We start from the raw sequence: 24,260 nt of genomic DNA on the forward strand, positions 1-24,260 counted from the left end.
CGTGCTTTCGGGGGCGTGGCCTCTCGCAAAGGCACGCTGGCGCTCGGAGCGTCCCAGAACCGGACGGTCCTGCTCGGGAGGCGGCGCTCTGATTGGCTGTTCGGCGGCGGGGCCCGTGGAATGTTGGGGAGTTTGAACGTTCCAGGGATACTTCTCGCACTCCGGAGGCGGAAGCAGAGGGAAGGCAGGAAGGGCTTCCTCGCGGGACGAATGCGGGTTTAACTGCGCGTCCGTGTGAACGGGCTTGGAGCGAGCCTATCCCGGGCGCCTCCCAGCCTTGTCTTCGCATGAGCGGCAAAGGATCGGGTCGCGATTGGGAGGAGAAGCAGGAGAGTCACGAGGAGGTAACATTTGCCAAGAAGTTCTCCAAGTTGGACACTGCCATATAAAATCCACATTATCCGCTTTGAATCGGATTATATAGTAGTGTAGATTTATGTAATCCGATTCAAGGCAGATAATCCGGATTATAACTGCTGTATAAAAACCATGTGCTTTGAACTGGATTAGATGGCAGTGTAGACTCATATAATCCGATTCAAAGCGGATAATTCGGATTATATGGCAGTGTGGAAGGGGGTCCAGGGCTGGTAAACTATTGCTAACTATGTCAAAAATTGCGCCCTTTTTATTGGAGGAGGAGCGAATAATAATAATAATAATATAATAATATTCGATTATTACTACAGTACAGTCTCACTTATCCAAGCCTCTGGATTATCCAAGCCATTTTTGTAGTCAATGTTTTCAATATATCGTGATAATTTGGTGCTAAATTCGTAAATACAGTAATTACAACATAACATTACTGAGTATTGAACTACTTTTTCTGTCAAATTTGTTGTATAACATGATGTTTTTGAGCTTAATTTGTAAAATCATAACCAAATTTGATGTTTAATAGGCTTTTCTTTAATCCCTCCTTATTATCCAAGATATTCGCTTATCCAAGGTTCTACCAGCCCGTTTAGCTTGGATAAGTGAGACTCTACTGTAATGTCAAACATACATGTAGAATCCCTATTTGGATTCTTGAAGTGAATATTTAATTATTAATGATTATATTGAATTAATAATAATAACATTAAATAATTATTTAATAATTAAATAATTATTTAATAATTATTATTATGAGACATAATTATGCAGAGTTTGGGAAAGTTGCCCTTTGGGTGCTAACTCCCAACATTGTAACTCCCAGGGCCCAAAATGTAACTTTTTAAAGCTGTTTGATACCACTTTATTTGACTTAGCGATATCCCATAGAATCCTGGAGTTTGTAGTTTCGTGAAGTACACACCACTAAAACTACAAATACCCTGGTTCCATAGGGCAAAGCTGTAGTAGAAAAACACTGTGATTGCGCTGTAATTATAGGGATTGTTTTAATTATACCCCGTCTTTATACTATGGAGGTCAAAGAGGCATGCAAAGTTCACGTCCTTTTTGTATTTCATATAAAGCTGCAAATTAAACAAGTTAAGCATGAACCAACAATATGATGCAGCAGCAGCAGCAAAAAAAAAAAATCCAATGGGATTTTGGCCTGTATAAATAGAAGCCTAGTGCCTAGATCCAGGGGAATCATGCTACCCCTCTATTCTGCCTTGGTCAGAGGAGGGCAACTAAAATGATTAAGAGTCTGGAGAACAAGCCCTATGAAGAGCGGCTGAAAGAGCTGGGCATGTTTAGCCTGCAGAAGAGAAGGCTGAGAGGAGACATGATAGCCATGTACAAATACGTGAGGGGAAGTCACAGGGAGGAGGGAGCAAGCTTGTTTTCTGCTGCCCTGCAGACTAGGACGCGGAACAATGGCTTCAAACTACAGGAAAGGAGATTCCACCTGAACATCAGGAAGAACTTCCTCACTGTGAGAGATAGTTGTTCAGCAGTGGAACTCTCTGCCTTGGAGAGTGTGGAGGCTTCTCCTTTGGAGGCTTTTAAGCAGAGGCTGGATGGCCATCTGTCAGGGGTGCTTTAAATTCAATTTTCTTGCTTCTTGGAAGGGGTTGGACTAGATGTCCCACAAAGTCTCTTCCAACTCTAGGATTCTATGACTGTATGAAATCCGGGCTGTGGCGCAAGCTGGTGAGCAGCCAGCTGCAGCCAGCTGAGACCAATCACTCTGACCAAGAGGTCATGAGTTCGAGGCCAGCTCAGAGCCTGCGTTTGTCTTTGTCTTTGTTCTATGTCAAGGCATTGAATGTTTGCCTTATATGTGTAATGTGATCCGCCCTGAGTCCCCTTCGGGGTGAGAAGGGCGGAATATAAATACTGTAAAATAAATAAATAAATAAATAAATATAGCAGAAACATGATTATGATGTGATAAGGATGATATTTAGTAGTAGTAGTAGTAGTATATAGATGGGGGAGTGGCCTGGATAAATATTTAGTTTGAATGTTAATCCTGATAAATGTATGTTGGTTAAAATTGTTTTTATTTTTAAATAATGTATTGTTCTTTCATTGTTCTTGTTGTTGTTGTTGTTGTTGTTTTTGCACTACAAATAAGCCATGTGCAGTGTGCATCGGAATTTGTTTGTATATTTTTTTTCAAATGATAATCCGGCCCCTCAACAGTCCGAAGGATTGTGGACCGGCCCTCGGCTTAAAAAGTTTGAGGACCCCTGCTTTAGATGTTGGACAGCAGCTTCATTATTGTTGTTGTTGTTACTAAAACCATTTTTTTGCCAAAAAGAGACTCAAAGCGGCTTACAGGAAAACCGATACAACACAAGTCAAAACCTTAAAATATATGAACATTAAAACAGAATTCAATGTTGGGTTGTTGTGAGTTTTCCGGGCTGTATGGCCATGTTCCAGAAACAACCTCTCCTGATGTTTCACCCACATACAGTTTTAACTACATATTCTGCTGCCTAGGGCTGATGGGAGTTAGAGTCCATTGCCTGATAGGAATCAATATTCATTTCATTACCTGTTCATTGAGGCCTTTGGCTCCTATTAATTCACCTCCAATACATTTGGAAAATTTTGTAGCCTTTTAAGTCTGCTTTAACTCCTTTTTTTCTATTGTTGGCGGTTCATTAAGAAATAGGAAAAGCGAGAAATGTTCCTGTGAGTGGAAGTGACGAAAGAGCAGTTGAATGACTTCATCTCAGGGCCCTTCCACGCAGCCCTATATCCCAGATATCACGGCAGAAAATCCCACAATATCTGCTTTGAATTGAGTCCACACTGCCATACATTCCAGTTCAAAGCAGAAAATGTGGGATTTTATTCAGCTGTGTGGAATGGGCCCCAGAAGGCGGTGGACTCTTGCTGTTTTTGGAAGTTTTGAAACTAATATCAGGTGGTTGCATTTTAGGAGTATTTTTAAAAAATGATTCCTTGCATTGTTAGGAGGTTGGATTAGACAACCTCGAGATCCCTCCTGACTCTTACCATTTTAGTAATAAGACGAGATAAATTTCATCCATAAACAGAGCATTTCACATTGGAATTATGCAACAGGTTGTTAGCCACAGACATTGGCCACTGATCCATTTCTGTTGAGCTGTGCTGGTATTCAGTATAGGAATTGGTTAATGCAGGTTTGGTGTAACTTTGCTGGTAAATATAGACCAGCCAAGGGTAAACTTCGGCCCTTCAGGTGTTTTGGACTTCAACTCCTTCCGGCTGTTAGGAATTGTGGGAGCTGAAGTCCAAAACACCTGGAGGGAGGACCAAAGTTTGCCCATGTCTGGTATAAGACAGGATTTGTTGTTTGTTGTTGTGTTGAGTGTGGATTCCTAATTCATTGTCATGGTGCACCCAGATCTTGAGGTGTTAGTTGGCAAAAATAGAGATGGGCGTTGTTGTGACTGGATAGGCCGTGAAATGGGAAAAGGCTAATATTTGCAAAGCCCAAATGTATACAAGCTAGAGCAGTGGTTCTCAACCTGTGGGTCCCCAGGTGTTTTGCCCTACAACTCCCAGAAATCCCAGCCAGTTTACCAACTGTTAGGATTTCTGGGAGTTGAAGGCCAAAACATCTGACTGAGAATCACTGAGCTAGAGCCAATGTGGTGTTGTGGTTTTATGTTGGAGTAGATTACACTATGCAACACAATGTTTGTTCCTGGGTTGTAAACATAATTTCCTAACTGGTTCTACTATAAAAACTTGGAATAAGTGTATTAAACTGCAAAAACTTTGCTTTTGCGGTACTTCCTATAGCACATTTTGCTATAGCTTTTCAATGAATATCTTAGCTAGTATCAATCAATTCAACCTAGTTTGTGGCAGCCGCAAAAATGAAGTTTTTGGAGTAGAACAACTACTTTCAAAGTAAGGACCACACAGATAATAGGAAGTAACAATTTTAAACCAGGAACAGAAAATCTTTTCAAATTTTGTTATATAGTGTTATGGAAATCTATTCCAACCCAATGGAAATCAAGTGGATGAGAAGATAGAGAACTTTTAATGAGGTTACTACTCCATTGTGTTTGTTCCTATTACTTAAAAAAAGTCCTGAATTTTGACCCTGCTAGTCTTCACTCCACTATGACCTTGATCCTGTATGTGGAAATCTGTCTTCAAGAGGAGCAATACAGGAATAAATTGCATTTAAAGTGAGTGTTAAAATGCTAAATGGGCTAAATGGAGCCCATGTGGGAGTGAATCTCAAGTTATGACCTCCTTGTCACATTTTTATAACAACTGTCGAATTTGGCACAAATGGGTCTCCATCCACAACAGGCTCGGAGGCATCCGGACCACACAGAGAGAAGGTTCACATTCCCACAAAGCCATGCAATTCATCAAATTGGTTGTGAATTAGAAGCAGAAGTTCTGGAACCAATTTACTCCCATCAGAAGAGAACGGGGAATCCCACAAAAGGATTGTTGCTATCCTCATGAGTCCCAAACTTGAACATGTAGCTTTTTGTGGACTACAGAATCCAGAAGCTTTGTGCTCCAAAAAGCTAACTTTCCCAAGGTCTGCTCATGACTCATGTTCAGTCCTACTTAGTTCGCAGAGGAGTTTCTTTGGAAACCTGCAGAAATACAAAGGGATTCCTTGCCCAGAGGTTGTGAGTCATGGCTCCAAGTGTCACACGCAGGAATGCTCCAACCAAGACTCCCTTCTTTGACTCATCAGATTTGTACACTAAGGCCATGCTATTATTTCTTTGGAAGTAGTTCAGAAACAAAAAGACAACTAAGCTATGCAGGTGTAGTTTCTGTTTTTGGCTCTAACACTGTGCCAGGCCAGAATTGCCGTCCTTGACTGTTCTACAACAGCAGATGTTGCTGGGTTGCAGATCCCATCAGTTTTAGCTAGTGATAAAGGATTGTGAGGCATTAAGTCCAACAACACCTGGAGGGCCATAGATTGCCCAACATTAATATAGAGGAGGAACCTGGGGTTAAAGTGCTGCTCCCTCTTGTCCCGGCTATGTAAGGATAAGGCTGCACTTCTGCACTTGGTGACCTTGTGCAATTCATACTCTCTTGGCTTCTGAGAAAGGCAAACTCCTCTGAATAAATCTGCCAAGAGACTCCTTATAGTCCTCAAAGGTCAAAAGTGACTTGATCCCCCAAATGCTAGTTCAGCAGTCTAACTACTGCATTGCAATAACTGCTGTGGTTTTTTTTTGTTGTTGTTAATAATTATCCTGCCCATCAAGGCTTCAGTCCAAAAAGTTAGAAAACATAATGGGGGGGGGGGGTGGCAGTCAGGGAGGGGATTAAAGTCCAGCAAATGCTGACTACTATTCTCTCTTTCAGAGGCCACAGCAGTTCTGCTATGCAGTAGAGATATTGGTAGTACAATATAAAATCAAAACATTTTGGTCCCAAATCTGGGCCCTCCGGCTCCCCAAAGAGGAGCTCTTTTGCCATAGAGTAGGAGTCTTGTAGATGTCTACTTTGGCAAATCTCATTGAGTTCATTGAAGCTAATCATATTGATGATTGAAAAAAGGATATGGGGCTGTTAGGCACATCAGTGTTAGAGGGGCTGAGTTAGGAAACTTTTCTCCGTCCCTTGCATTTGAGCCACTTTGCTGTTGTGGCAGGATCCAGTCCAGGATGCAGTCTTCATGGGTCAATAAGTGCCTTTGTTTGTTCAGGGCAGAGGATGGGGAGGAAAGTCAGTGCCTGGGTGAAACAGAGGTCAGCTGCTCCACCCCATTGACATCTTCCTCAATGGGCGAGAAGGGCTTGGCCTTCATGCTTCCTCCCATGGTTACATTTGGGGCCAGAAGCAAAAAGAGAATGGAAAGGATTGGGATTAAAAAGAGGGGCAGTTCAACGCATTTTGGATAACCTTTTATTAAAAACTAAATGTGTATCCTTGTTAATGAAACAACCAGATCAAGTGAGCATTACGCAAGTAAAGAATAATATTGTGAACCTTTTGGAGACCATGTGAAGGCTTTCTCCAAAATACATGTAGCACTGGCTTTTTCTTTCACCAGCTTCTACTTCTCTTGTGGTTTCCATTTTGGCCAAACTTGCAGGTCTATCTATGTTTCTGGGCATAACTGGAGAGGCAGGCTTCTCTGTTGTCTTGCTGTTTTGTTGCTTGTGGATCCTCGGTTTCTCAGATGCTGAAGGCAGCTGCTGTTTGTCTTGCTTGTTGTAGGCAGGCATACATGGTTTCAATGGTAAATGCAATAATAGAATCCTGCTCTTTTTCTGCCCAGTTTATTGCATTGTTTGCTGAAGATGTTTTACTACAACCTAACAACAGACATGACTCTGGATGTAAGGCCGATCTGCCTGCAACATCTTTCTCCCCATTGATTGCCAGAATTGATAGTCAATTTCCTGTAGTCATTTTGGACAACTAAAGATTTCTAGAAAGAACTCCTCTTTAAGAATCTATAGGTTCTCCAGTGCAGTTCTATGGTAAACTTCCAATTGAAAGAGCTAGTGATTCTTAGAGAGGTGTGCCCCCAGGTAATAAAAAAGCAATTTCATAGGGTCCTGTGACCCTAAACCCAAAAATGTGAAGGGCAGACTGGACTTCCATCTATCCCGAGTATGTGCACACACAACTGCTTAACATTCATGAAGCCAATTGGGGCTTCATGGGATTGTAGGCCAGATATTTGCTATATCTATTCCCTGGGGTTGATTCATAAAATGATATGACTGTCCATGTCCTAAGAGGCATTAGAGGAATTAAACCTCAAATGTGCTTTGCGTGAACTCTAGACCCACATTCATGCTATGAATGGGTGGATTTTGGGGGAGCGTTCGTTCCTGTGCAGCTACAATCTAGTCCAATATACATGTTCTCCTGGTGTCGCCTGTTGTCTCCTAGATTGTTGTGTTGAGTTTCTGCAGCACAAAGACATGCTTTGACTTCTTTCCCTTGTGACATTAGAAAAGACAGTATTCTGTGTGGTCAGGATACAATGGCAAACTTGTTTGCCTTTTCCCCTTTGAAATCCGACTGGCTAAAGAAAGCTACATGCTGAATGAGCCCCACTGAATACATTAAGCTAAGGGAGGAAGTATGTGTTTACAATGTGTTTCATTTGTTTCAAGATCGCTGGAAACAGTTACAACCCAAATCATGTTTTGTTTGCCTTTTTAAAAAACAAAATGCATGTTGAAGCCAGGCTATAAATCACGGCTGTAGCGTTTGCAAAAGTACATTTGGAAAGAAAGAGGGCGGCCTGCCCATGACTTGGTAAAAAGTCATGGCAAATGATTTCCAAAAGCCGGATAAAACTGTTGTCTCAGCTCAGTCGTGTCTGCTCTGAAACCTGCTGACTCACACTATTCTTGTCCTTTGTGTCCTTTTCCTGTTTGAATTTGCTTGCGTATCCCTTCCCTTGTTAAAATGCATCCTGGTTTTTGCTTGACCCAAAATCAGTGGCCAATTGTTTTACAATCCCAGCCATCTTCTTCAATTATTGCCATCCTTTAGGATTAGATCAACTTTTGCCCTAGTTGCATGGAATTGCACAATGGCCTTACAAGACAGTGGCACATTTATTCAGTGGCTCCCAACCCGCCAATTTGGAATTCCTTCTAACAATTCCTTCTCACAGGTTCTGCCACTAGTCAGCACATAGTCATAACATCTGAAGAATGCTGGAATGGTTGACATAGGTCTTTCTCCTGCTTTCTCGTTGAGATCATCTCAATAGTATCATATTATATATTAAGCTTTTCACCAACTATAATATGCAGATAAAATTATTATTCCCCTGACATCCTTCCAAAATTCGTGATATTTCATTAATGGGAATTATGATTACACTATATAACACAATTTTTGTTCCTGGGTTAGAAATGTGATTTCTTAATTGGTTCTATCATAACAACATGGAAAAGGTTTGCTAAACTGCAAAAGCTTTGTGTTTGAGGAACATCCTGCAGCACATTTTGCTATAGTTTTTCTATAAATATCTCATCGTCACGTTTCAACCAATCCAACATAGTTTGTAGCAGCCACAAAAACAAAGTTTCTGGAGTTGAACAACTACTTTCAAAGTAAGAACCACTCAATTAAACAGGAAATAACACTTTCAAACCAGAACCATTTTCAGATTTTGTTTCATAGTGTAATTAAATTGGCTTGGAATGACTCTGACAGTTTTATCCAATAGAAATAAGCTGCAATAATTTCCATTAATGTCATGGGGCCATTACAAGGGGCCATGATGGTGCAGCGGGTTAAACCGCTAAGCTTCAGAACTTGCTGACTGGAAGGTCAGCAGTTCAAATCTGCAGGATGGGGTGAGCTCCCGTTGTTAGCCCCAGCTTCCTCCAACTTAGCAGTTTGAAAACATGCAAATGTGAGTAGATCAATAGATACTGCTTCAGCAGGAAGGTAACGGAGCTTTATGCAATCATGCTGGCCATGTGACCTAGGAGGCGTCTACGGACAACACTGGCTCTTCAGCTTAGAAATGGAGATGAGCACCACTCCCCAGAGTCGGACTGATTAGACTTAATGTCAAGGGGAAACCTTTATTTGCCTTTTAATAAACTTACAGCCTCCATTTATAATGTTGATGCACACTGTGATACATTGGCTCAATTTACACATCACTGTGAAACAATATCCTGTTTTATTGAACCACAGTTATGTTCACAACAGGTACGTACAGTCCCACTTGGTCCCTCCTGCTCAAGACAACAAATACATCTGATGATCATGGCAGGTTTAGCAGGATGCCTCCAAACTGGGCACCATGTTTTCCTTATTGAAACAAGATTGTTTTAAGCCAGGGTTTCTTAGTGGGAGGCTTTACAATAAATCCTGGGTTGGCCATCAAACAAAGTATTTGCTGCCTCTTTTGTTTACCTGCGTGTGTGAGAGGTGGAGGGTGAAAATAGGAGCAAATGGGCTGCATGTTTGTTGTGGCTCAATAAGCCAAGATTCCTGTTTTATTTGAAATGACAAGGAAATGCAGCCATTCTTTGACTCCTCCCTGAACATCACTTGCTTGTGCTGAACAGTGTGGTGTAGTTGTTTGGGCATTGGACAGAAGCTTTGGAGGCAAACACCTTCTAACACATCTTGACAGGAAGGTTTGCATTAAGGTCACCATGAGTTAAAACGGCTTGAAGGCTTTCAAGATGCATTTGGCAGGGACCAAGATTGAGGATGTAATAGTGGTCAACTAGATTAGAAATCAGCAGCCTTGAAGGCTTCCTACCCAGGAACCTCAGAAAACGAAATTAGAAGTGGCTAGAAATCTACGTCTAGTTTTGATAAAAACCACTGCTAGGAGGTGATATAAGATGTGAGAAGCTTGTGCCTTATTCTGTGCAAGAACCACAGCTTCAAGAGCAGCAGTTCACATTTTCATGGACTAAAACAAATAGAAATAGAGGCTAAATAAACCGAAGCCATCAGGTTCGCTTCCGATATTGGATGCTAAGCAGGGACAATCCTGGTTAGTACTTGGATGGGAGGCTGCCACTAAATACCAGATCAATGGTTCTCAACCTTTCTAATGCTGCGACCCCTTAATACAGTTCCTCATGTTGTGGTGACCCCCAACCATAACATTATTTTTTGCTGTTACTTCATAACTGTCATTTTACTACTGTTAATTGTAATGTAAATATCTGATATCAGGGTGTACTTTCATTCAGTGGACCAAATTTGGCGCAAATACCCAATACACCCAAATTTGAATACTGGTGGGGTCAGGGGGGATTGTTTTTGGTATTTGGGAGTTGTAGTTGCTGAGATTTATAGTTCACCTACAACCAAAGAGCATTCTGAACTCCACCAATGATGGAATTGAGCCAGACTTGGCTCACAGAACTCCCATGACTGACAGAAAATCCTGGAAGGGTTTGGTGGGCATTGAGTTTTGGAGTTGTAGTTCACCTACATCCAGAGAGCACTTGGACTCCAAGCAATGATGGATCTGGATCAAACTTGGCACAAATACTCAATATGCCCAAAGGTGGACAGTGGTGGAGTTTGGGGGAAACAGACCTTGACATTTGGGAGTTGTAGTTGCTGGGATTTATAGTTCACCTACAATCAAGGAGCATTTGGACCTCCACCAACGATAGAATTGGGCCACACTTCCCACACAGAACCTCTATGACCAACAGAAAATACTGGAGGGATTTGGGCTCCTAAGACCATCAGAAATATGTGTTTTCTGATGATCTTTGGCGACCCCTGAAACCCCCCTCGGGGATACGCTGTACCAGATTCTCTAGGCTATATTTCAGAGGAAGGGACTGAAATTCATGGGATAGTCTCACACACTTAGATATCAACTTAGAAGCGTAGCTTGAAAGCAGCAGAATAAATGAAGTCCTGGCAACTTGGAAGCGTGTGTAAATATTGCAGATATGATGTGAGAAGTATGCTGTCCCTCTGGACCTAATGTACCTTTGGTCCAGTTCCAGCAGGATCTTTCTTCACCTTCTTTTCCAGGACTGGAGTTTGGAAACGGAGAGCAAAGTGCTCCCGACTGTTCAGAGAGCTAGTTCCAAATGGCTTTGAACCTGCATCTCAGACCAACCTCTTCCCCTGCCTTTCATCTTCAGCTGGCACCAAGGCATGCAATTAATGCTTTCACATGTGACGCTCCAAACATTTCCATTCTAAGGGGAGAAGTCCAGCGTCACTAATCAGCCCCATGGATTCCGCGATAAAAGGTTAGCACAAGCCCCCTGCTAAGAGCACTCATGAAAACAACTGCTGTCTAATAGCTATAAAAGGTTGGCTCACCAGCAACCCTCTCTCCCTCCTCCTCTCTCTCTATTGTATAATTGGAGTTGCCGTTTTTTTAAAGCTGTGTGTTCCTACTTCAAATGAGCACTGAGATCAGAAGGAGGGTAGTTTTAGTTTCCTTACAAAGGGCTTTCATGCGCCAGTCTCCCTTTGCTCTGGAGTGCACAGAGTCATTATGTTCATAGGAGTGAAATGACTTCATAGTGGTTTTCTTTTTGGTCTCCTAAATGATCAAATTATTATCAGAGTGACTGATGCCGGGAAAGTGAGTTTGTCACGACCGCAAGCTCACCCTCAAAGCAGCCCGGCATCGCTGCACTACACCACCGGTTGTTTTTCAAAATGGCACCAGAGCCCATGATCCTTGTGTTCCACCTGCATATTTATTTCTTTATTTACTGTATTTTTACCCCACTCTATCTCAACCTCGAAGGGGACTCAGAGCGGCTTCCAAATTGACAATAATTCAATGCCATATTAACATATACCGTATATACTCGAGTATAAGCCAATCCTAATATAAGCTGAGGCAACTAATTTTACCACAAAAAACTGGGGAAACATATTGACTCGAGTATAAGCCGAGGGTGGAAAATGCAGCAGCTACTGGTAAATTTCAAAATGAAAATAGATCCCAATGAAATTATATTGAAGCATCAGTAGGTTAAAAGTTTTTCAATATTTACCATATTTCAAAGAAAAACAGTAAACTTGCTCTACAAGTGGAAAAGTAGAGTCAACAAAAAACAATATGGTATTAACAATAACATAATAATAATAATAATAATAATAATAATAATAATAATAATATAAAACTTCATTTGTACCCTGCCCTATCTCCCCATGGGGACTCAGGCCGGCTTCCAACATAGTAATAGGCAAACATTCAATGCCTATATAAACAATGCAGAGCTAGATATAGATCTATAATTATATATATTAATTTCACATATGCGTTTCCCCTGAAATCCTCTCTCTATATGTGTGCATTTCCCTCCAGCAATATTTACAAGCCCTATATATTTATGTTTATATCTATCTAGAAATCTATGTGTGTGTGTGTGTGTACGCGCGTGCATTTCCGCTGCAATATTTGCAAGCCCTACATATCTATATTCATATATATCTATCTAGACCTCTCTCTATGTGGATAATAATATCTGTATAGGATTTGCATTGACTTGCAAACATATGAGGCAAAAATTCATATATAAAATAATGTATACACACAGATACAGATATACAGGTACATTGATATCTCTAGATATCTATATGTTTATAGGATTTGCAAAGACTTGCAAACATATGAGGGGGAAATTCATATATAAAATTAATGTATATAGATAGATAAATACAAATATAAAGGTACATAGGGATTGCAAAGGCTTGCAGGGGGAAATGTCTATATATCTGTAGCAGAGATTAACAAATATTTCGGGGAAAAATGCTTCTATAAGATTAATGGGTATATGTGTATATATATATGTATATATGTGTGTGTGTGTGTGTGTGTGTGTATATATATATATATACACACACACACACACATATATATATATATATCCTGACTTGCAGAGCGAGGGAGACTTTGGAAAAGAAAACACTGATAAGGGAGGGTAAGGTGAGAGATAAATATATCATATATCACAAGCAACCCGCCTCCAGGTTCTACTGGCTTGACCTTGACCCAATTATAAGCCAGGTGTCACAGACAGAATGCCAGCGAGTAAAACAAAACTCAGTTTATTGAGGTTACAGAACTAAAAACGCCCGTAGGAAACAAAGAACAGGGCAAACACTTGACTTCAGTGTGATAAGTAACAAAAAACAGCTCAGTTTGAGCTTAAACGGTTCAAAGGGATAAACCGGGTTAAACAGAAGTATAATCCGGATTAAATCAAAAGTGCTTACTTCAGCCTGGCAAACAATGCAAACAAAAGAGGATCAACAGGAGTCAGAATGTAAACAACAGACTGGTAGCAGATTCTTCTCTGCTACTCAGAAACAGCAGGAGAATAAACCAGGCTTGTTTATTCCTTCCTGCAGCGAACGAAAAGCGTGGTCGTAGTCAGGATTCAGTTTAAGGTTCAGCGGCCAACGATATCCAGGTCCAGGCACAGCAGTCAAGGTAACGGCAGTCAGCAGGGTCCCAATCCGGTCCAGAGGTCAATAGCCAAGCGTAGTCGTCTAGAAATCCAAAGGTCTCACCGATAGCCAGCAGAAGGGATAATCCGGAATCGAAGTCAGTCAGTCCAGCGTCAATCCAGTGCGAGTAGATATTGTCCGTCAAAAAGACGACGGAGGTCCAAGCTATCGAGATTAAACACAAGTTGCACAGAGAAAAACCCCGCACAGTTCCTCCCGCCGTCGATGCCCAGTGTCCTTGGTAAACTTATGTATCCAGTAACGAATCACACCAGTCTTCAGGAAGTTCCCCAACAAAAGCCCAAGCGTCCGTCCAGATTACCTTGCCCAACGCAATTAGACATTGGTCCCAAACCCCAATTTATCCCAGTTCAAGCTCATCATCGCTGTCAGCTGCCATCCCAATTCCAGGTGCCCCAACATCATCATCCTCATCAGAGCTTAAGCACCTTTGACTACGCCCCACAGCATCCCCAGCTGTGGATCCCGCTCCATCCCTCCAGCCAGTCCATGGGTCTGATCCTGCAACCCGCCAATCACCTCCCATGCTTTCATTGCCTGTTTCCCCAACACCCAAATCCTCCCTCACACGAGTCCATTCCATGTCGTCCTCCTCCGAGCTGGCCATCTCTTCCTCCAAACCCTCCGAAAAACCCTCAAATGAGTCCTCATCTGTCGGGTCTGTAAACAAATCCCGGAGCCGTTTTCTTTCACGCTCCTCGAAAGAGTCTGACTCTCGAGGAGTCTTATGACCCCTTCTTCTATTACCGGAGCCCGAAGGCTCAACCATAACACCGGGAGAGGCTTTTTCTGTCAAGGACAGAACGCCACAAGATCAAAGATAACAGAGTTTATTGGATTTACAGAACTCAAAATGCCCGTAAAAGACAAGGGCAAGGCAACTTTAGCCTTTAAAAACAAAAAGGGGCAAGAAAAACGTTCAAAAGATAAACCGGATTAAACCGGAGTTTAATCCGGGTAAAATCAAAACAGCTTGCTTCAGCCTGGGGATAAACAAACAGAAGCTGGGAAACAAAGAGTTCAAAAGAATGCAACTAATTGGCAGCAGATGCCTCTCTGCTGCCAGCACTATGTTTTGAGTAACTAGGAGTCACTCCTTCACACAGCAAGGCAAATTTCCAATACAAACTCAGCAGCCAAGGATTGAAGCAGTAGCGTAGTCCCAGTTCGTTCCGTAGGTCGAGAGGCAGAATCAGACGTTTGCAGTTTTCCAAGTTCAATAGGAGAAAGCGAGCCCGTAGTCAGTTTTCAGTCCGTAAATCCAGAGTAGCAGATGGCGTCCGTCAAGAAGACGACGGAAGGTCAAAGCTATTGAGATTAAGCAGAGGTTTTGCACAAACAAAAGCCCACACAATTCCTCCCGCCGTCTGAACCCAAATTCCAAAACAACTTACGTATCAGCACACGAAAACACACCAGTCTTCAGGAAAGCGTCCCACACAGATCCCAAGCGTTCGTCCAGATTACCTTGCCCAACGCAATTTGCAATTGCTCCCAAGCCTCATTTTATGCCAGTTACAATTCCTCATCACTATCAGCTGCCCTCCTTAACCCCGGCGTTTCCTCATCACTTTCCTCATCAGAGCTGGAACACCTCTGACTACGCCCCACAGCATCCCCAGCTGTGGATCCCGTCCCATCCCTCCAGCTTGTCCATGGGTCTAATCCTGAAGGTCCCCATTCATCTTCCATCCCATTATTGCCAGTGGCACCCAACTCCTCCCTTACCCGAGTCCAATCCATCTCATCCTCTTCCGAGCTAACCAGCTCTTCCTCCATTCTCTCCGTGAACCCCTTAAAAGACTCTTCGTCAGATGGTTCTGCAAAGATATCTCGCAGCCTCTTTCTTTCTCGCTCCTCGAGAGTATCTTACGTCCACGTCTGCCAGAAGCAGAGCCATGAGGCTCAATCATAACATTTTCAGCTCATAAATAAGGGCTGAAAAACTCGGCTTATCTTCGAGTATATACGGTACATAATATATAATAATATAATATATTGGAACTGCATTATATGGTCAGTGTAGAATCATACAATGTAGTTCAGTGCTGGATCTACTCTGCCATATAATGCAGTTTGGAAATGCATTATACAGCAGTGTAGATCCAACCTATGCCTGGATTTGGAGTTTGACAGGATACCATATTTGCCGCTTGGGTAAGGCAATTTTCTTTATGGGTGACAGACTTGTGATTTGGGGGGATTGTCTTTCCTTGTAGCAGCCATTTTGGAGCATGTGCATGTGTTACAGAGACCTATTCTTAAGGTGTACTGTGTGGAGAACCCTATTTTCTCAGTGTACGAGGTCCAGCACCAAATGTGTGCCTATTAAGTACAGTAGAACAATTTCTTTTCATCCTGGACATTCTTCATAGACTGTGATCCAGTAGCTTGCAAAATACGACTGGTCCACGGACAACCACTTTGAGTTGCACCAGTCTACAATAGGCTGTGGTTCTCTTTAGAGTCACAAATAGACTGTTTGGTCAGTTTTTACCAGTTCTGTGATGCTACTTTGCTGTTAATGTGGACCAAAAAGTTATATACTTTGAATTTTCACCAAAAGAAAGGCAAGTTGGTTTGAGATATTTCCCAGTTGTGTCACAACATAGAACTTGAACATGAAACAAATATGAACTCATGGACTTTCCTTGAGTTCCTTCCACTGATAGTGATAATGACTCTTGAGCCACATGTAGGAAACATGAGATTGCTAGCAATTTTTTCTCTTCTCCTAAAACATTTCCTAGAAGTTGCCCAGTAGTTCCTTAGCTTTTCAAGGAAGAGTATGTTACATACACAAAACTACAGCAATGTTGGATTTTTTAAAAAGCTCCTGCAGAAAAGGAACTTGGGCCTCTTCTGATCTTTAGTTTTTGAGCTCTTATGTTTCCTGGTGAATGAAATTATATTAAGTGTTGTGTGTACTTTTAGGAACACATGTGTGCTCTTTGTAAAGCTCAGATTACCGTTGCGCATGAGGAAATGACTCAGCCTGTCCATATCTGCATGCTGTCCCTATAATGTGTGTTGTGAAGCTATGTTTTTTTAAGCCTAGGAGAGTGTTTTCTTAAGTCTAGGACCAGTTGATCCTGTCTGGGAGTGTTAAGTGAGCTTCTGGGAACAAAACTATTCAAAATTGTAAAATATAAGCTACCAGTATGGATGGTTTAATTGCTTGAAAATAACACATACAGTAGAGTCTCACTTATCCAACATAAACGGGCCGGCAGAACGTTGGATAAGCGAATATGTTGGACAATAAGGAGAGATTAAGGAGAAGCCTATTAAACACCAAATTAGGTTATGATTTTACAAATTAAGCACCAAAACATCATGTTATACAACAAATTTGACAGAAAAGGTAGTTCTATACGCAGTAATGCTATGTAGTAATTACTGTATTTACGAATTTAGCACCAAAATATCACGATGTATTGAAAACATTGACTACAAATACGCGTTGGATAATCCAGAATGTTGGATAAGTGAGACTCTACTGTATATGCATTTTGATCTTATTTTTAATCTAACATCACTATGTAACAAAATTTGAAAAAATTCCTTTCCTGTTTTGAAAGTGTTATTCCTATTTAATTGTGCGGTCCTTTGAAAGTAGTTGTTCTACCCCAGAAACTTTGTTTTTGCAGCTGCCACATATATACTGATATATTGAATTGGTTGAGACTCAATGAGATAACCATTTGAAAAAGCACAGCAAAATGTGCTGCAGGGTGTCCCTTCTACAAAAACAAAGTTGGTGCAGTTTAATAAACCTTTTCTATGTTTTTATGACAGAACCAATTAGGAAATGACATTTATAACCCAGGGACAAAAATCGTGTTATATAGTGTAATGTGTGTGTTGTCTTGAATCCCTGTATTGAGAACGTTGTTGTTTTGTTGCTGTTGTTGAGTCAAGTCATTTCCGACTTCTGGCAACTCTGAAGCAAACCTGTTGAAGAGTTTACTTGGTTAAATTTGTTTAGATTGCGGAAGGCAGAGGAAACCACTATCAGAACAAATTTATCAAACATTCATTGAAAAACTATAGTAGGACATGACATTTATGTGGAGATTTGTAAAATAACACCATGATGTAATGGCTTGTCTGGAAAGGCATGTGTCAATAGCTGATTGACTGAGCCAGCCAGGAGCCAGAATTCTGATTGGCTACTGTCTCTAGCTTGTTGCTGAGATGAATGGTTTTAACTGCCACTTTCACCTTGGAGAGTGATAGCGCTGACTAGGAAAGGAAATGGCTGCCATCTCTCCAAAGCCTGATTAGAAGGAAATGAGGCATATTTAAAGACAGTTTAAAGGGACTGTTTATTCCCTCTGTGAATTCAGAAAGACTACTGTTTATATTGTTGCCCTGTTTGATCTTTTGAACTGAAGTAAAGATACTGTTACTTCTTGCACAAGCCTGAGTGACACTTTATTATACTGCAGGATATATCTTGGTTCAGAAACTGTAGTAAAGCTTCTATTTATTTATATCTACAACCTATAACAATTTATAACCCAGGAACAAAAATTGTATTACATAGTGTTATTTGAAGGATTAGAAAAATTCACAGTTCTGTTTTTTATTTCTTGGAAAACTCACATTTTCTGTTTGATATTCTTCTTTTCCCCTTAGGTGACCATCCAAGATGGTAGACCACCTGGCGAATACTGAGATTAACAGCCAGCGCATTGCCGCTGTGGAAAGCTGCTTTGGCACCTCTGGGCAGCCCTTGGCTGTGCCGGGAAGAGTCCTCCTGGGTGAAGGGATCTTGACCAAAGAATGCCGCAAAAAGGCCAAGCCACGGATTTTCTTTCTTTTCAACGACATCCTCGTCTACGGGAGCATTGTGATCAGCAAGAGGAAGTACAGCTCCCAGCACATCATACCGCTGGACGAAGTCACCTTGGAAACGTTGCCAGACACCTTGCAGATGAAGAACCGGTGGATGATCAAGACGGCCAAGAAGTCTTTTGTGGTGTCGGCCGCTTCCCTGACTGAGAGGAAAGAATGGATCAGCCACTTGGAGGAGTGTATCCGCATTTTATTGTCCAAGACGGGCCAGCCACCCCCCACCGAACACGCCGCCCCATGGATCCCTGACAAGGCCACCGATATCTGCATGCGATGCACACAAACCAAGTTCTCAGCTCTTACTCGGCGGCACCACTGTCGGAAGTGCGGCTTCGTTGTATGCGGAGAATGCTCCAGGCAGCGGTTTCTCATGCCCCGGCTCTCCCCAAAGCCATTGAGGGTTTGCAATCTGTGCTATAAACAGCTAATGGCGGAGAAAGAGGAAGCTGAAGAGCAGTCAAAACGAGTCCCATCTCCTTTGTCTGGCTATGAACCTTCCAGCGGGGACGATAGTGACCGATCCGATGAGGATCGACTGGAATGGTCGCCGGAGGCCGAATTTTACACATCGGACGTGGCTTGGTCATCGTTCCACAGTTGACCTCAATTAATTTTGGGGACCTTGTTCTTCTTTCCAAAGCACACACATTTGCCTTAATGTACTTTCAGAGGAGTAACTTTATAATTATGCGGTTTAATTCCATAGCAGCTCCTGCCAACCTAGCAGTTCAAAAACATGCCAATGTGAGTAGATCAATAGGTACCGCTCCGGCGAGAAGGTAACGGCGCTCCATGCAGTCATGCCAGCCACATGACCTTGGAGGTGTCTATGGACAACGCCGGTTCTTTGGCTTAGAAATGGAGATGAGCACCAACCCCCAGAGTCGGTCACGACTGGACTTAACGTCAGGGGAAACCTTTACCTTTAATTCCATAGCACTATGTAACAAAATTTGATTTTTTCTGGTTCCTGGTTTGAAAGTGCTACTCCTGTTTAATTGTGTGGTACTTACTTTGAAAGTAGTTTTTAGACTCCGGAAACTTCATTTTTGTAGTTTTGATAAACCTTTTCCATGTTTTTATGATAGAACCAAATAGGAAATGACATTTATAACTCAGAAACAAAAATTGTATTACATAGCATAATATTCCATGACAAAGGGAGGGCTTATCAGGTTAACATGACCAAGGGTTGGATTGTGGAAATCATAGCCCAAAACTTCGTGTCGCTTTTTTAAGGAAGTCAAAGGCAGAATTGTATTTTGGTCCAGAATATGCCAGATAATAATGAACATTTTCCAATCCTGCTGAGACTTGCAATTATTTTTACTGCTGACACTGTCCCGGTTTGGATTTCAATGCAGTTAAAAACCTGTGGAATATACCAGGGAAGGCTGCATTGTTTTAGTCTGGGAGTTTGACGTAGTTCTCCCATTCTAGAATAGGAAGTATCGCCATGCGAATGCTCCAAGCCATATATGAGGAAGGAATCTAGTTTTCTGAAAAACATAGGACACTGTTATTTATTATCTAGCCTTGCCTTCTGGGCTTTGACTTGAGCAATAACTCTCCACGGTTTCAAGCAAGATGCTCTCTTAGCGTTATCAAGGGTGCATTTACACTGTAAAATTAATACAGTTTGGCACCACTTGAACTGCCAGAGCTCAAGGCTATGAAGCTGTAGTTTGGTGAGGCAGAGAAGGTTAACGACCTTGTAAAACTACAGATCCAGTTATTCCATAGCATGGAGCCATGGCAGTTAAAAGTGGTGTCAAACTGCATTAATTCTACAGTATAGATGCACCCCTAGTGGTTTCTCAACCCATATACTAAGTAGGCCTGACCCTGCTTAGCTTCTGAAAGCAAATAGCATCGAACATGGCCAGGGCATTATGGTGACTTATAGAACTATAGATCACATTTGCTTTTACATGCTTCAATGCACTCCAAATTTTATTACCATATATACTCGAGTATAAGCCGACCTGAATATAAGCTGAGGCACCTAATTTTTTAACAAAACTGGGAAAACCTATTGACCCGAGTAGAAGATGAGGGTAGGAAATGCAGCAGCTACTGGCAAATTTCAAAAATAAAAATAAATATAGATACTAATACAATTACATTATTTGAGGCATCAATAAGTTAAATGTTTTTGAATGTTTACATAAAATTGTAATTTATGATAATAATAATAAGACTTTAATAAGATAAGACTGTCTAAGTCTGATTACCTATATACTTGAGTATAAGCCGACCCGAACATAAGCCAGCGAGGATCCTCACTCGAGTATAAGCCGAGGGGAGCTTTTTCAGCCCTAAAAAGGGCTGAAAAACTAGGCTTGTACTCGAGTATATACAGTATGTACACAAATTATTAAAGATATTGTATAAAATTACATTCAAGCTATGCATATATGAAGGAGCCCCTGGTGGGGGCTGAGCTGCTGAACTTGCAGACCAAAAGGTCGCGGTTCGAATCCGGGAAGTGGAGTGAGCACCCGCTGTTAGCCCCAGCTTCTGCCAACCTAGCAGTTCGAAAATAAGCAAATGTGAGTTGATCAATAGGTACTGCTCCGGTGGGAAGGTAACAGCTCTCCATGCAGTCATGCTTGTGGCCACATCACCTTGGAGATGTCTATGGACAATGCCAGCTCTTCGGCTTAGAAATGGAGATGAGCACCAACCCCCAGAGTCAGATATTTAATGTCAGGGGAAAACCTTTACCTTTGCAACATACGTTAATTTTGTGTTTAGAGTACGATCCAGTCTTCAAGTTAACTCATTTGTATACATATACAAAAAACACCCAAACAATTCTGGTCCCAAGCATTTTGGATAAGGGATACCCAACCTATATTTACGTGGCTGTAAAGTTAATCTAGGGTTTTAATAGTATTCTGTTCCAAGATTCAAAGCCATTATATTAAGCTTTTAGCAAAAGAATGAGCTCTTTAGGGCCAGCTTGATGCAGAAGCAGATATTAAGAGAATTCTAACCATGGATGCTTGTAAACATATTCTCAGCCATTTATAAAATAAACTTCTGGCTCCTAACAGTGGTACTATATTAGGAACCTGAATGTCTAATATTCCTTAGCTTTCATATTTTTGTTTTATTTACGCTCTTCAGAATAATAAAATAACACAGGCACCGACTTCTCAGCTTCTTGTTTGTGAAGATTGTCGCCCATAAGTGCCATGTTTGTCACCATTACGGGAAGGTATTTTTTGAAACACTAATTTCCGAACTTAATTTGTCGGTGCTCCTGCCTTTTTTGTCTAGGCCAGAAGGCCAATTATTTTAATTTACTTTCTTAAATTACAGTTACGTGCTAAACATTTGCCACTTCTGAACAGAATGGTGCTATAAACTGAGTTCTTTTTGAAAGCAGGTTCTCTCGTCCATATATCACAGATGTGAACTTTAACATTATTGCGGTATCTGTGGAATTTGTGTTTATTGCTTCCGGTCTTAGGGATTGTTGCCAATTCCCTATCAGAATTGATGACAATTAGAAGAAACTGTATACAAACAGCAAATAGATTCTGTAGTAGAGACTTCCATTGAGATATGTGGTTTGGTGAGGCCCCAACACTTTTTGGCAGGGAAGGCTAAAAACCTTGTAAAACCACAAGTCCCGCCATTGCCTAGCACTGAGCCATGGCAGTTAAAGTGGTATCAAACTGCATTAATTCTACAGTGTAAATGTAACCTATAAACTTAATATTGCATGTGAATACAACACTATAGGTTGCATCTACACTGTAAAATTAATGTTATATGTGAATGCAAAGGTTAAACCCTTGTGCCGGCTGAACTGCTGACCTGAAGGTTGCCAGTTTGAATCTACGAGATGGGGTGAGCTCCCATCTGTCAGCTCTAGCTTGCAGGAACATGAAAGAAACCTCCCAGTAGGATGGTAACACATCCCCTGGGCAATGTCTCTATAGATGGCCAATTCTCTCATACCAGAAGCAACTTGCAGTATGTTCTCAAGTCACTTCTGACACAATTTTAAAAAGTGAATGCAGGAAATTCCACTGTCGTCTTGAGCTGATGGCATCATTTTTCAGACATGCTTCGCACCAACGTTATATATATATATGTATAAATATCAATGTATGTTAACTACTCTTTTTGTGAGTCCTTAGATAGTTGTGATGCTGCTTCAACCTATTTTAATCAGAGTGTGAATATTTTAGCATTATCTTATTTTTGATATGTTGTTTTTCTGGTAAAAATATTACTTAATAGCTTAAAGATGTTGTTTCCTAATCAGCTGGTTTTTGTTTTTATTCAGTTACCTATATGTTTACATTATAATAGGTGGCCGATGAAATCTTTGTTTAAATCAATTAATCGCGTCGGGATTTTTTTTACCTTTTGAAGTTGATGGATAAATTTCTGATTAAATATTACCTAGACTCAATGCAGTATTAAAGATGGTTAATTCAAGACTGGAAAATAACCCAGCATAAAGGGATTCTGTCTTTTGCATGCCATTCCCAGAGAGCTGAGTTTTGGTCGCCAGTGAAATCGTAGTAAAATTTGAAGTACTATTAGCCTTTATCGTGATAATCTTCTTAGCCATTATTTCAAGAAGAGCCAAGACATCCAGACAAATGTTTCAAACAGAAGTTTTCATCACCAGGAGCAAGTCTTTTGTAAACTTAATGGATCTTAATTGCCTAATCAAGTCCAAACCAATGTAAATACTTTGCTGTGTTGCTGTGAGTTTTCCAGGCTGTATGACCATGTTCCAGAAGCATTTGTTCGTGATGTTTCACCTGCATTTATGACGGGCATTCTCAGAGGTTGTGAGGCATGTTGGAAACTAGTCAAGTGGGGTTTATATATCTGTGGAATGATGTCCAGGGTGTAAGAAAGAACTCTTGTCTGTTTGAGGCAGGTGTGAATATTTCAATTGGCCACCTTGATTAGCATTGTATAGTAAGCAGCCAGACCTTGAAGCTGAAAGGCTATTCAATGCTAATCAAGGTGGCCAATTGTTCCAGGCACCATCGAATCTAATTCACAACTCAATTTTCGATACCCTGAAACCAAGAAGAGTATTTTATTTATTTATTTACAGTACAGTAGAGTCTCACTTATCCAAGCTAAACGGGCCGGCAGAAGCTTGGATAAGCGAATAACTTGGATAATAAGGAGGGATTAAGGAAAAGCCTATTAAACATCAAATTAGGTTATAATTTTACAAATTAAGCACCAAAACTTCATGTTATACAACAAATTTGACAGAAAAAGTAGTTCAATACGCAGTAATGTTATGTTGTAATTACTGTATTTACGTATTTAGCACCAAAATATCACGATATATTGAAAACATTGACTACAAAAATGGCTTGGATTATCCAGAGGCTTGGATAAGCGGGGCTTGGATTAGTGAGACTCTACTGTATTTATATTCCGCCCTTCTCACCCGAAGGACACTCAGGGCGGATCACATTGTACACATATAAGGCAAACATTCAATGCCATATAACATAGAACAGAGACCGACGCAGAGGCAATTTAAACCTCCAGCTTCCTGAGGGTATGCTTGATTCCGGTCACAGGGGGAGCAACTGCTTCATCATCCACTGCGACGGCACTTCCTCATTCCAACAGCAGTTGGATGATTTTTATGGTGTCGTAAATTAGCCTCCCCACATATAAGTGGTACCTACATTTCCTACTTGATAGATGCTACTATCTTTTGGGTTTCATAGGTCAGCAACAAGCAGGGGCTATATTTTATTTTTAATTGTCGGGGTGCTCACCCTGACACAGGCTGGCCTCGAATTCATGACCTCTTGGTAAGAGTGATTTATTGCAGCTGGCTGCTAACCAGCCTGTGCCACAGCCCGGCCCCTGCTGAATGTAACGCATGGTGGGAAAAAGTGCACTCTTTATAATATGGCCAAAAAAGGTGTGCATTTCAGTTGCTGCCAGCTTATAATTCCTTCTTTGAAAACAAAAGTGTTGGAGCACCAAAGCTTCCAGCAATGGAAAGGAAAACCTTGGGTTGCATCTCTGCTGTAGAATGAATG

At 41.3% G+C, this 24,260-nt stretch overlaps 1 protein-coding gene and 1 long non-coding RNA gene across 3 annotated transcripts; one reads left to right on the forward strand and one right to left on the reverse strand.

The window, feature by feature from the left end:
- Positions 1–56: 56 nt before the first annotated feature.
- Positions 57–21,364, forward strand: plekhf1 (pleckstrin homology and FYVE domain containing 1). Of its 2 annotated transcripts, XM_008123331.3 has the most exons (3): positions 57–344; positions 10,882–11,105; positions 17,989–21,364. In XM_008123331.3, the coding sequence occupies exon 3, from the start codon at positions 18,002–18,004 to the stop codon at positions 18,806–18,808; it is 807 nt and encodes a 268-aa protein (XP_008121538.1). In that variant the 5' UTR covers positions 57–344; positions 10,882–11,105; positions 17,989–18,001; the 3' UTR covers positions 18,809–21,364. The 2 variants fall into 2 exon arrangements, with proteins under 2 accessions (XP_008121538.1, XP_003229359.1); XM_003229311.4 differs by lacking the exon at positions 10,882–11,105.
- On the reverse strand, positions 14,162–15,234 carry LOC134294928 (uncharacterized). The gene is made up of 2 exons (XR_010001538.1): positions 15,076–15,234; positions 14,162–14,655 (listed from the first exon to the last, which is right to left on the reverse strand). It is a non-coding gene; the product is annotated as an uncharacterized LOC134294928 (long non-coding RNA).
- Positions 21,365–24,260: the final 2,896 nt, after the last annotated feature.

This window comes from Anolis carolinensis, unplaced genomic scaffold (genome assembly GCF_035594765.1).
Source record: "Anolis carolinensis isolate JA03-04 unplaced genomic scaffold, rAnoCar3.1.pri scaffold_31, whole genome shotgun sequence".
Lineage (NCBI taxonomy): Eukaryota > Metazoa > Chordata > Lepidosauria > Squamata > Dactyloidae > Anolis > Anolis carolinensis.

What these genes read in the sequence shown, in the direction of transcription:
- plekhf1 (XM_008123331.3), top strand. Translation starts at nt 18,002, where the DNA reads ATGGTAGACCACCTGGCGAATACTGAGATTAACAGCCAGCGCATTGCC.